General features: G+C 43.3%; 1 protein-coding gene across 3 annotated transcripts in view; it reads right to left on the bottom strand.

Moving 5' to 3' along the window:
• Positions 1 to 13,063, bottom strand: part of LOC119709698 (protein spinster homolog 2-like) — a 135,131-nt gene that overhangs the window by 36,359 nt on the left and 85,709 nt on the right. For all 3 annotated transcript variants that reach the window (XR_005259409.1, XR_005259410.1, XM_038157766.1), the window contains exons 6-9: positions 11,926 to 12,068; positions 10,643 to 10,795; positions 8,785 to 8,974; positions 3,226 to 3,291 (exon numbers count right to left, since the gene is read on the bottom strand). Coding sequence is in view for 1 of the 3 variants with exons in the window: in XM_038157766.1 (XP_038013694.1) it covers positions 3,226 to 3,291; positions 8,785 to 8,974; positions 10,643 to 10,795; positions 11,926 to 12,068 (552 nt within the window). In the remaining 2 variants the exon portion in view is untranslated. The remainder of the gene's footprint in view (positions 1 to 3,225; positions 3,292 to 8,784; positions 8,975 to 10,642; positions 10,796 to 11,925; positions 12,069 to 13,063) is intronic.

Here is a 13,063-nt window from a genome sequence, read left to right as displayed (position 1 = left end):
GAGGCACTTTAAATTGATTTGTGGCTCTTACACAAAAATTCCAAACCCCTGTCCATCATCTCTGTTTTTGAGATGTGGTATGGAGGAAACCCCCACTATTAGCACCAGATTCCCACCCAGCCCCACACACTGCACATGTCTAAGTGTTCCACACTTGCCTGCTGCACTGAAGCTCATTCATTATTGCTGTTACGAGGCAGTTTTAATGCTACTTTGGGGTTCTGGCAGTTTTAAGGCCAATTTGCAAAGATGGCTGATGAAATCTGTTTCATAATTAGCAAGCTCCATACAAAACATCCCTCCTTTCCCCAGGCACCATCTGAGCATGTGCCTGGGAGGAGATACGGAGAGTTGTGCTCAGGAGAATAAGACCTGTTTTGTCCAAATTTGCATTTGGAACAAATATCAGCCCTTCAGAATCTCAGGCAGTGCAGAGCTCTGCAGCACTGACAGTTTATCAGAGCCAGCACTTGGCACCCTGGACTGCAGAAAACACAGGAGCAGTGGATGCAATGCAAGCACAGAGCTAGGAAGAGCCAACAATTAAACTGGAAGATAATAAGCAAACATCCTTGTTTTGCCACAGAAATTAAACTTGCAAAACCTCTGGAGGTCCTTAACAACTTGCCCGATAGGATTCTTAAGCAGTCATGGGATCTGTAAATCTTGGGAAAGCTGAGAGAGATCATCTGGGAGGCAGTTTCCAAAAAGCCTCACTCCTGGCATAATGAAATCAGCAAGAACAGTGCTCAGGCAGTATTGAGAGAGCTTTTATCCATGAAAACAGGGTAATATTTATGTATAGGATGAAAGTGTTGTTAAGCTTACGCTAATAATGCTTTTAAACTCCTTCCCAGCCCCAGGCAAGAACAGACACACTTCTGATTACACCAAATAAATAGTAATCAGGAAAATTAATTTGCCAGACATATAGAGTGCATCTGCTAAAGCATTTCCACATCTTTCTCTGGCAAGGACTTCCCATCAAGCTGTCTGTCAAATGTGGCTGTAGCCTTGGCTCTCACCTATTGACAGTCTGGGCCCCCTCTCATCCCCTGTGTGCTCTCTCTGCACTCCAGCCTGTCTGCTTCTAGCTCTGGCCTCATCTAAGTGTTGTTTACATTTATTTCTTTAAAACTTTCACACATCCACTCATGCTGTTAAGGCATCAAGCTGGGCATTATATACAACACTTAGTCCATTTTCCTAAACAGACCAGGGAACAATGAGCTGAAAAGCTGGCAGCAATTACCAAAATCCATTTTTCAACATGGCTTTACTTTCTTTCCTGTATTTTGGAAAATTGAGCTATTATTTCCAATCATTTCTTATGGAACTCTTTTACACTACAGCAACATAAATAACTGCAAATGCATCCCTACAAAGTGCAACTGACTATAGGATGCTGGTAAGACAGATGGCAAATCCTATAAAAGCTGTTAAAAAGCTACAGGATATTGAAGTCACATTGAAATCAACACAAAAAACCTCTGTAATTAAATGGGACAATGATGGCAGCCCTAATGCCCTTGGCATAACAGAGCAGTTGGTTGAAAATATCTTTTGGGGTTACCTTGAGACAACACAGGTCAAATTTCAGGTTTGTCTCTGACCCAGATTTTCTGGAAGACCTTGAACATGTCTGACAGGATCCTCCCTCCTGGCCGCTGGGACCACCTCAGCTGAGCCTTTACCTGTGCCAGCCAATGTTAAGAAGAGTATAAAACAGCTGCTATTTAAACCTCTCCACTAATTCTGAGTGGAGAGAACTGGGATTGCTCCTGGGAACACCACAGCCAGAGGCAGGATGCAACAGGAAGCTCTGGCAGGAGGCAGGAACGAGCAGCTACACATACACAGCTGTCTCCAGGCTGCACATCTGTGCAAGTGTTGAGATCCCAGCTATGAATGGCCACAGCAGCCTTGAACTCAGCACAAGCTGCAAAAGCCCATGGAGGTCCCAGGGAAGCCACACAGAGCTCTGTCCCACCACAGCTGACCTGGCAGGAGGAACCTTGGAATTAACAGCCATCCAAGGCTACCAGAGTACACTGACAGCCTTTGTTTCTCTGAGCTTTACCCACACTGAGGGGAGTGATTTAACCACCCCACCCCACCTCTCAAAGCATTCCCTGCACAAAGGAGTGAAAGATGGAAAGTTCATCAGGCAATGCAGTGATGGCAACTGCAGAGCTACTTCAAAATATAAACACAACCTTGAACTTCAGCATAAACACAGCTTAAGCAGAGGCTTGAAGTTCTTTGCTAAATCAATACATCAACACCATTATCTTTACATCTAAGAATACTGAGCCCGATTGTTTCCTCGCTGATGTTTGCATAACCAGCAAATACAAGTCAAGGGAGTTTTCTATTGATGCCAGACTGATTACATTTTTAGTTCTGTCAACAAGCTGACAAAAGACCTCAGGAAAGCCCTGTAATGGTTCTGTGCCTTAGTGCCTTTCTTTTTATACAATTAGCAACACCTCCTTAACAACAGGGCTTCAACATATGTTATGCTTGATGGGCTCTGATGGAAACCTCTACAAAACATGCAGAGCTCTTGAACAAATGTCCAGATTATTTCATGTGAAAATGGGGCTGCTGAGGTCAGCTTGCTGATTTGAAAGACTTAAAAAGCTCTGTGGTGGAGAAAGAATAGAAAATGAAGGACATGAGTTGAAAAGTCCCTGACAGTTTCCTCTTGGATAAGGTGAACATGGTCCAAAAATTCTCTATACTTTCTTTTCCTCTCTGCTCTCCCAGAGGTGGGTTTCTATTGTGTGTATGTTGAATGGTAGGTAGATGGGCTGCCTTTGTGGTCAGAGGAGGGAGGGAGGGAGGGAAGGATTTCCTATTACAGAACAAAGCTGAGTTATTGATAACAAAGCCCACAACCATGCTGACTGTTAGGAAATGCTGCCTGAATTCTCTGCATGTGGGATTTTGCACAAACACTTAACATTTTGGGAAATTATTTGAATTCAGAAATGTTGTCCTTTCTGGACATCTCTCCCTGGTGCTCAGAACAAAGGACAAAAAGGATCTTTCTTCTGTCTTTCTCCCTATGTCACTTTTCAGTAAGCAAAAATACTAAGAATGAAAACCAGAATATGTTAAAGTAGGGACAAGGATCTAGAAGAAATTGTGAACTTCAGCTTGTTCTTGCAAGTTGACAAACTGCTCTGAGCACAGAAAGATGCTGTTCCAAAGTGCACTCACCATTAGTATGTCTGCTGTGATAGCCCAGTTTGAGAACAGAAGAGTTTCTCCGATAAAAATGCAAATCTGTTGTAACAAAACACACAAAAAGGAGAAGATTTATTCACTTGACATCCAGAGGAAAAATAACCTGTCACAAACTTTCTTTGGTTGTTTATTTTTCTCATACCTACACAGCACACTCCTTGTTGCTGTTGTGGTTTATCCTGACTATTAAGAAACCATAGACTTGTATCAGAGCTCTAGAGGGCTGAAATGTGGTTATTGTAAACTAAGTTTATGATCTACAGAGCAGCTAAATTAAAGGCTGACACATTTGATTTTAGAAGAACATAAAAAACCAGCATGAAGAGACAGCCCCAGGCTTGCATACTTAGAATCATAGAATTTTTGAGGTTGGAAAAGCCCTTTAAGGATCATCAAGTCCAACTTGCACTATTCTTTTTCAAAAAGCCAGTTAGAAAAGGCAAGAAAGCCACAACTCCCCAAAGCACAGCTATTCCCATTCCTGGGAACCAAGTTTTGTGTTCAGCTCTGCAGCAAACCAGCTGAGGTTCTCTGTAGAGAGCTGTGGAGGATCCCTTCCCTCCCTGACAGCCTTACACGGGTAATATCTGCCCAGTGGAGACTGGAATTAACTCTGGGCTTTGCAACACCAGTGTCTTGTGGTGAAGTACGACCCTTGGCTCCGTGGAGATGGTCAGCAAGAGACATTAAAAGCCACAGAACTGCAAGAGTGGCAGCTGTGACATGATGTGACCACTGCCACTGTCTTTCCCACACACCAGCTGAGGTTGCCTAAACCCCTCAGAGCACTCTGTCACTGCCAGGAATAATGGGCTTTATTTAGCAAGTCTTATGCACTGACCTACAGAAGCTTCCTCTATTTGTTTCTAAAATTGTCTTTGTTTCCCAAATATTTTCCCTCCCTATCCCTTTTTTCTGTGACTGGATCTGCTTCCTCTGTGATGGTGTCTGAGCCAGTCATTAGCTGGTCAGTTAGGAAATCTCTGTTTCCATTTTCCCATTTCCCACAGGTCTGCCTCGAGACTCTCCTGCCTTGGCTCTCCCTGGAAATTACAACTGCCAAGGTAAGAACACATCCAATAAACCAAGGTGCTGTCAGGAGTTTAGGCCACGTGTCCCATGGGTACCGGATACATACCCAGACCTGCTCTGAAATCTGTCCTGCTACAGCTTTGCAGCTGCTGTTGCTGGGGTTCTGTGGCTGGAGAGACTAAACTGAGCTTGGGAACAATGGAATCACACTTCTCAATGCAGCATCAACGTGCCCTGCCTGCTCCCAGCACTGCAAACAGGCAACTGCTTGCCCTGAGCTTCTATGAACCGCACACATCTGAATTGCTACAGGCAGCAAGAACATGTCCCCTGTGCAGGAATTTAGCACAAGTCCTTTAAATAAATCGCTGAGATGCTACAAACTTCAGAGCACACCAGTTCTGAGCTGATGAATGTGTGTTTCAACCAATCCATGAAACATGAGATTAATAGGTGGGTACTGGTAAAAGGAGAAGAGGAAGATCAAAAAGTAGGATAGAAGATACATAAAAAACGTCTGTCCTTCAGCTGCTGATGGGGGCTTGTAAAAATGAGTTCATCCACTGCAAAGGGCACGTGAGGATCTGTGGCATTTCAGCAGAAGGGAGGCTCTAGGGAAGCTTACAGCAAATAGGGCAGCCCCAGAGCAGATGATAGCTCCTGAAATGCTCACAGTTTTGAATCCTCACACATTTATTGAACCTCATTTTACACTGAGACTTCATCTCTACATATACATCTGTTTCTGGCTCCAGCTGTGCTGTGTAACATCCCACCATGTCCATTTGGTGTCTGATTGCTCGTCTGTGCTTTTCTGTTTAAGTGATCAGTTAGCCAATTCTGACTCCCAAAAATGATAAATAAAGCAGATTTCAGAGTGGACACACCAGCAGCTCTCACAGCAAGTTCTAAGCAGGTTACAAATGCCTTCCATGACTGCTTGCAAAGGGCGTAGCTGTCAATATCTTCATTATTTGTACTTCTCTCTGAAATGGGGGTAACACATCCTCATATACTCCTGAATTTGGAGCAATTCTACCTCCAGCTCAGTTCTGGGCAATATTGATGCCTCAGAAGTAGGCAGGTCACCAACAACATGATAACAGAAAGTCCCTGGGGTTGAGACTAAGATGCTGTAAAAGCTCTCTGGCAAGGTTTTACCCTGGGATTTGCTTTTTCTGCAAGATCATAAAATGTCTTTGAGGAATTGAAATAGATGTTGAAATTGAGGAATTTGGAACAGTGTCAAAGGAAGGCAAAGCAGAGCATCTCTTTCCAGTCACTTGGAGATTTAAACAAGTGTAAAATCTGCAGTTGAAATGTCTGAGCAGTGTGAGATGATGATGCCACACATATAATGGGTTTCCAGAGACAGGTTTGAAAACCAAGTTTCAAAGAGTTTGTATTTCAGAAAAAGTGGGACTTACAGATATGCAAATTGGTGCTTTAAGGAGCTGCATTACAACACACAAATCCACACACTGCAAGGCAAACTGAGTAAGTGACTGGACTAGACAGCCAAGCAAGACAGTAAAATAGAGAAATGCAGGTGTCTGGGCAGCTAAATTATACAGAATTGTTGTTTTAGTCCACCTTGCCAGCCACTTTACCACTGCCAGTAATTTACTGGATCAGTATGAAAAGATTGGCTGGAAAAAGTCGCCTGCCTACCTGCCTCAGGTGGGAGTGGCTGCTACAGAACGGGAACAGCAACTGCCCCCAGGGACCAAATCAATTGCAACAAAGGACAGAGCAGGAGAGAAATAGTACACGTGCTCAGGGGAGGGAGAGAGCAGACACTACACAGCTCGTAAGGGGCAGGGTGATCGTGTTAATGGAAATGCAGGTCTTTTCCAAAAAGATAAAACCTATAAAACCAAGAAATTAAAAAGCAAGGGCTCTGCAGGTTCTTGCTGGAGTGCTGAACACTTCATTTAAGCTGATGCCTGTATCAGTCAGCAACAAAGCTCTCGACTGTTAACTGAAGCAGGGAGGGAGATGGTGATCTGGTGGCCACTACAGCTCTCTCTCCCAGTGAGAGAGAACATCATCTCATGGGAACCCACCTAATTGCTTGGAAGTGAGAATTTTAAGGCTCTGAGCCAAGGAGGGTTGCAAAAACATTCACTGTCAATTTTTGCACGGTGTGATCCATGACAGAAGCCTAAGGACAGTCACAGTACAGAAGGTTGGCAAACACCACCATGCTGGGGGACAGACATTGCCTTGCCTTCCACAGACACAGAACTCAAGGATGTGAGCCAGCACAAGCTGTCAAGGAAGATATCAGAGACAGGAAAATCAACCCATAAATTTTACTGTAGTGTTTCCAGAAGGAGATTTCCTCATGGATTTTGAGATGAGGAAGGTAACCTAGCCCATCATTCTGTCCAGCAGCCACAACACACTCTTCTCTTCATTATGGACCAATGAGACTTAAAACAAAGAGCAATGAGAAACTGCTACACCATGCAACCTGGCAATGCAGGTCCCCTACTCCTAGTCTCCTTGAAATACAAGGGAATTAAACTCTCTGGAATTGCAACAGCTCTTTAAATGGCATGAAAAAACATGAGTTTGTGTTAGAAGCTTGCCTTGGAAAGTCAATTCAGTGTGGCACTGCCACAATATTGAGACACTGGTAGCTCCAGCCCAGACCTGTCCCCTCTTTCTGGACATCAGGTTTCCAGCAGCAGAACATTTAGGGCTATGGAGAGGCAGAGCTTCTTGCTTCAGCCTAATAGCATCACAAACAGGCTCATATTCCCTATACCCCCTCCATATGCAGCTGTAACTTCCTTTGCAAATCATCGACTCCTTATTAGATTTACTGCTCATCCATAATAAAATAAATTGCTTTGAGGATTGTTTAAATGATGCCATCTATATTTATATATTTAAACAATGCAGAATAGTTGCATGGCTATTAAAAATAGAAAAAAAAATATAAAAATGAGATTAATATCCACCTCCTGCTGCACAGTTTCTGAAAATAGTATTTCCAGCCTAGAAAGGGAGAAGTTTCTGTATAAAGAGACTGAACACCCCAAATGAACATGTCTGTCACTAGGTCTGAGAAAGGAGAAAATCACAGCTCTGTCTGCACAAAGAGGTGGAGGGAGCAGATGAGGGGTGTGATAGATCAATGAAAGGAGGGTTAATGATTCACCAGCCAGTAACACCCTCTCACAGGTTGTCTGAGGTGATCATTTTCTGCCAGTTCAAATGTTAGTTCATTGTCAGAAACCAGAGACCTGAATCTTAAATAGCTAGAGGAGGAGTCCTTGGCTCTGTCTTAATGATTTTGAACTTCCACTCTTCCTGGTTGTGCTTCCCCATAGCTGTGGCAGCTGCTGAAAATCTCAGCAAATAACCATGGCCAGGCCAGTACTGGAAGCACAGAGCAGTGAGGAAGAGCAGTTGGCTGGTTACTTGTACAGGAATTCTCCTTGCTGGATGAGCAGGTGCTGCTGTGTGGAAGGGAAGGGTGGGCTTTCAGAAGGGATCCCACTACTCCAAACATCTCATACTTTCCCTTCATGAGCTTCTTTCAGGTCCCAGGCTTCTCTCATATTAACATTAAAAGGGAACCAGAGACTTGTTCAGTGCCTGGATTTTTACTCCCTACTGAAAGCAAGATTCTAGCCTGAGGCTGGATTATTACAGTTGAGCTTTTCTTTTCCCCTTTAGTCTAACTAAAAGAGGGTTTGTTTGGAGGAGATGTAAGGAAGGAGTTTTTTAAAAGGTGGTTAAATCATTGGCACAGGGTGGCCAGGAGGTGGTGGATGCCTCATTCCTGGAAATATTCAAGGCTGGATTGGAGGGGGTTCTCAGCAGCAAGGTCTGGTGGAAATGGGGGTTGGATGACCTTCAGAAGTCCCTTCCAACCCAAACCATTCTATTTTTTATTTGATATATTTTGATATCTTTTGATCTATTTGATATCTTTTCATATAATTCAATTATAAGCACTCAGGGAGGGGCCATATTTAATCTGCATTTGTGCAGCATCAAGTACTGTAGGTTCCTGGGCTATGGAAATACAGATAACAAATTGAAATTACTGGCTTATTAATACTGGCCTGGTGCAATCCACCTGGTTATGGAAATGAATGGTACTGAAAGGGAGCCAAAAGCTTGCCCACAGACAAATTACACTGTAATTGTCATCTGGTACCACTGCAGCTACATCACACTCACTGCAAGGGAAGTGCTCAATTTTCCTGTACCAAAACATTAGGCAAGAGCAAAAAAGGTGAGGACTGAGGGCAGATAGAACAGCCCAAAGGCTGTGAGTGTCCATGGAGCTCTGAGTTCTGATGGCAGCAGGGATAAGCAGTTGAGATTTCAGGCACATTTAGACAGTGCCACAATGCCAAGAGGCAAAAAGAAGGACATTCAGAAGGGCAAAGAGAACATCCCAGGCTTTCTGCAGGGGACAATGCACACAGCCTTTAAGGAGTTTGGTAGGGGCTGGCAGATGGAAAGGATCAGACTTACATAGGCTCCCACGATGCTGCTCTTGGCTGCCACGAAGATCAGACAGATGAAGATGGCTGATCCCAGCATTCCAACAGCACAGACAAGAGGATCAGCTCGCTGGGTCTTGGACCTGCACCATTTGGTGGCTCCTGCCCCTGTGATTACACCCAGGAAGCCAGTGAAGCACGTGATTGCTCCAAAGATCAAACTGTCCAAAAATAAAAAAGGAAAGAAAGAAAGAAAATAAGAGAAAGGTGGGAGGATTTTTTGAGTTTTTCCCCAAAATGGGCATAGGCTTTGGGTATTATTATTTTATTAGGTGCTATTATTTTATTAGGTATTATTATTTTATTAGGCATTATTCTTTTATTATTAATAATATAATTATGAGGGTAAACTGACTAATGGAAATTTGCACAATTTGAATAACAGCTTTACAAATTTTAAATGAAACAAATGCTCATGATTTTAGCCCTCTTCCCCTGCAATTAAGAAAAACACAGCATACGAAATTTGTCATTGTACACAGGTTTTGATCCACGGGCAAAGGGGTGCAAAGGGCTCACACTGCTCCCTTGGGTGGAATTGGGATTCCTAGGAAGAGCCCTGAACAGCTAATTATGTATACACAAAACTAATTAATAACCTGTACATTGATCCTGTGAGGGGAAATCATGGACAGGCACCAGGAAGCTTCAGGGCAAGGAAAACTAACAAGACTCTTAAACACCAGTGATTTCCAACACACTTTGACTTTATAACTCCTTTCAGGCCACTTCAAAGAAGCTTTTTGCTGTTAGGTTACACATTTGAAATGTGTTAATTTCCATTTAAAGAGCCAGGAGGATTCTCCATATGATATGTGCAGGACTTGGATTACAGGGTCTTGGTCAACCACATTAGAGTAGCTTGAGGACAGTTCAAAATTGAGGTGGCATCAAGGAGGGGGAACTTCTCTTTGTAAACAGCAGACAGGCAGGCAGGCTGGAGCTGTGTGTTTTGCTCACTGCATTTTTGTGGAACAGCCAGAGCTTGCCTGCTGGACACTCTGGTTGATGGACTCCACACCACTAACTACTTTAATTGAGATGGGATTATGTCTGTTATGGCAAGAAGGTTGCCCTAATATTATTTTCCCTCATGAGCTAAAAAGCAAAAGATCTGACAAAAGGATTTTTTAGTATCTTTTATTTACCTGGAAAAATGCTTTTATAGCATTTCCTGGTTTGTGCCACCATTGTAAATCACAAAATGAGGAATTACTTTTCACAGTTTATGTGTTGCAAGTGATATTCCTTAACCAGGACTGAAAACACAAACCACTGTAAAACATCAAAAACTCCAGCCCAAAGCATCCCAGATCTCTGGGACATTCTTCAGCAAAACTCAGCACACACAGCAGTTTACAGAGCAATAAAGCAGAGAAGTCCTGCCTCACACAGAAACAAAAGCCTACAGGATTAGTCCCTGCAGCTTTAGGGAAACCATTCCAACCTCTGAATTACAGGCACCACTGGGGCTTCCTAACTGCCAGCTTATTCTGCTGCTATCACAGATGGGTCTTAAGGAACCAAATTCTCAGCTCTCCAAACATCCTCCTTAAAGGATTTCTCTTTTCTCTTTTCTGCTCTGCTCCACAGCCTGGGAACTAAGACAGAGCTGAGGTCACTGCTTCTCCCTTGGTTTGACTTCATGCAATGAAGAAGAGAAATAAAGTCTAGTTTACAATCCCAGCATTTCCTATCATTGTTACAAGGACCTAGAGGAAATTACAGACATTCTAGTACCTTGTCTCTGTGGGACTTGCCTGTTTCCTCTGGTAAATAAGCCCCCACCCCCTCTCCCCCTGTGTAAAGCAGCTGACTCTGACTCTCACCTATCTTTGGTGCCACAGGGCTGGGAGCTGCAGGTCTCTGCTGTCTTCTGCACAACCTGTGCTCTGTGGAGATACAGAGGGATCCACATACCAAGCGCCCCTGTGGCAAAGGAGACAGCTGACGTGGCCAGGGATGAGAACACATAACTGCGGCTGGGGAGACAAAACCAAGGGAAGGTTTAGTGGGGAAAGTGGAAAAGCAAGACCACCATGCAGGAGCCAGTGCTTCAGTGACAAAGCCCAGTGTCCCCCCACATTTGCCACCTCCCTTTGCCAAGGGGCAGAGGTGACACAAGGTGTAAAGGAATGAAGAGTAAGAAGCACGGAAGGTTCACATGTGATGCTCCACTGATAATAATATACTGAACTCACCAGAATGCTTCACAGGGGCTGTCTGACAAGACAATCAGTACTTGGTCACTAAGACATGATATGTGACTTGCAGGGCTTTCACCCTAATGTCACCTGTTTACTTGGAGGAGCAGTTTCACTTCTCTCTCCCCATCCATGCCACCATATGGTTACTACTTACATAAACTACCAAAAGCAGTAACATAGAAATAATGATAAATTAGCTCACATCATTCTTCAGTCCTTTGGCACTGGATGACAATACCAGGGAGGTATTCTAGCCAGTAGTTCCATCACAAGTTTCCCATCAGAATTACAAGGTAACCCTGAATTCACAAGTGAAAGTATTTGCACATTCACAGGCCAGATTTCTGGAAGGAAGTGCAGCTGCTGAAGCACTTGGGAGCATGTGAACCTTTATACACACATACATGTGCCCAAGCACATTCAGTTCTCATGGATTCAGCCACACGTGGTTGTTCACATATATTTAAACTTGCCATAGTGCAAGCTTCTGTGTGGTTTTTTTTTAATCTTAAATTTCTAAAACGCTCTTTTCCCCCTCAGCAGAATTGCTCTTTTAAAGAAGAAAAAGGATCTAAGTGTCTGAACAACAGTGGCACAACAATTAATACAGGAACACAGCAATTTCTACACTTCAAAAGCCCTGATTTGTGTGAAGTATGAGCCAAAAAAAGCAGGCTTTTTCTTAGATGTCAATCTTGGAAGGGTTAGAGCAAAACTTAGAATTCATCATTGTCACAGCAGTCAATATCTCATGTAACTGTGATTTTCTTCCTGAGGTCCACAGACTAAACTTCCTGTAACTCCCTGCATGTCATCACTTTCCAGTCTCACCATGCTAAATCCAGATCACTTGGTGTTCCAATTAAGCATTAGAAGCAAAACATGGTTTTTACTCGTGCTCTTACTTTCTAATCAATGCTTTCATGTCTCTCAGCCATGAAGTCCGAGCCTTCAGCTGCCCCCCAAGCTGTTCAGCATTTCCTCTTTTAGCAGCAGGCACAAATATCAAGATGAGTGTCCCTGTTATCATTCCTAGGAGTGGAGATACCTGCAAGAAAGGAGCAAGGAATCAGCACAGGAGTCAGGAAGGTTTGCTTTGACTGGTCAGGAAGAAGCAGAATACATCCTTTTGGTTTCAGGGACTGTTCCTCACAGCCAGTCAGAACCTGTAAGCATCGAAGCATCTGCTCCTTTCCTTTTTCCATGTCATTCCCTGGACTCTCTTATCTCACTCTGGAAACATGCAGCTTTGAAAATACTCTGAGTAAGGCAGTCCATTGTGTTAATAAGTACCAAGATTCACCTAAGCATGATTCTTGAGTGATGTTTAACTCTTTGGAAACCTACTCCCAGCTGGGCTGAGAGACCAGCTGGTTTCTGGGTGAGTGCAGAGGCCATTTAAAGGTAATTAGACCAGCTGAAAGATTTCTGGCTGTAGGGAACATGCTGGCTTTGAAAACCCTTACTTGATACACATCCCTCTTCCAGCTAGCCCACAATGGCTTCCTGTTTTCAGGCATCTTCCTCAGTACAACAGACCAAGAAACACTGAAAAATTCAGGCTGGAAGACAGGGAAACAACACATTCAATGGCTTGGCTTCCCAATATCCAATCCTTTCTCCCAAGCACTAGGCAAAAATACAAAGATCCCACAGCATTTTGCAAGTTATAAGAATTATTTTTGTTTTGATACTGAAATTCCATTATTGTCAGAATGGAAATTAGCTCCATCAGGAAAACAGGAACACGGATTTCACTGAACTATCATCTCATCTAGACATGCTATTTAAAAAATAATTCCTGTAAAAAAAAAAATCCATTATTAACCTGAGAATGGCCTTTACACATGGAGAAGTGTTTCATGTCCAGAGATGACAAACTCACAATCCTTCTAGGGAAGGAAAGACAAAAGTATTTCAGAACTTAAAAGTCAGGAAAATCACTCATCCAGGAATACATTGAAGCCTGATACAGTATCATTATGACAGCTGAACAGAAGACACAGAACTGGTAAAAAATATTGGAAATGCTGTTTTTTCTAC

Source organism: Motacilla alba, chromosome 19 (assembly GCF_015832195.1).
Source record: "Motacilla alba alba isolate MOTALB_02 chromosome 19, Motacilla_alba_V1.0_pri, whole genome shotgun sequence".
Taxonomy (NCBI): domain Eukaryota; kingdom Metazoa; phylum Chordata; class Aves; order Passeriformes; family Motacillidae; genus Motacilla; species Motacilla alba.
Note: the sequence above shows the minus strand (reverse complement) of the source record. Positions and strands in the feature narration are given on the sequence as shown.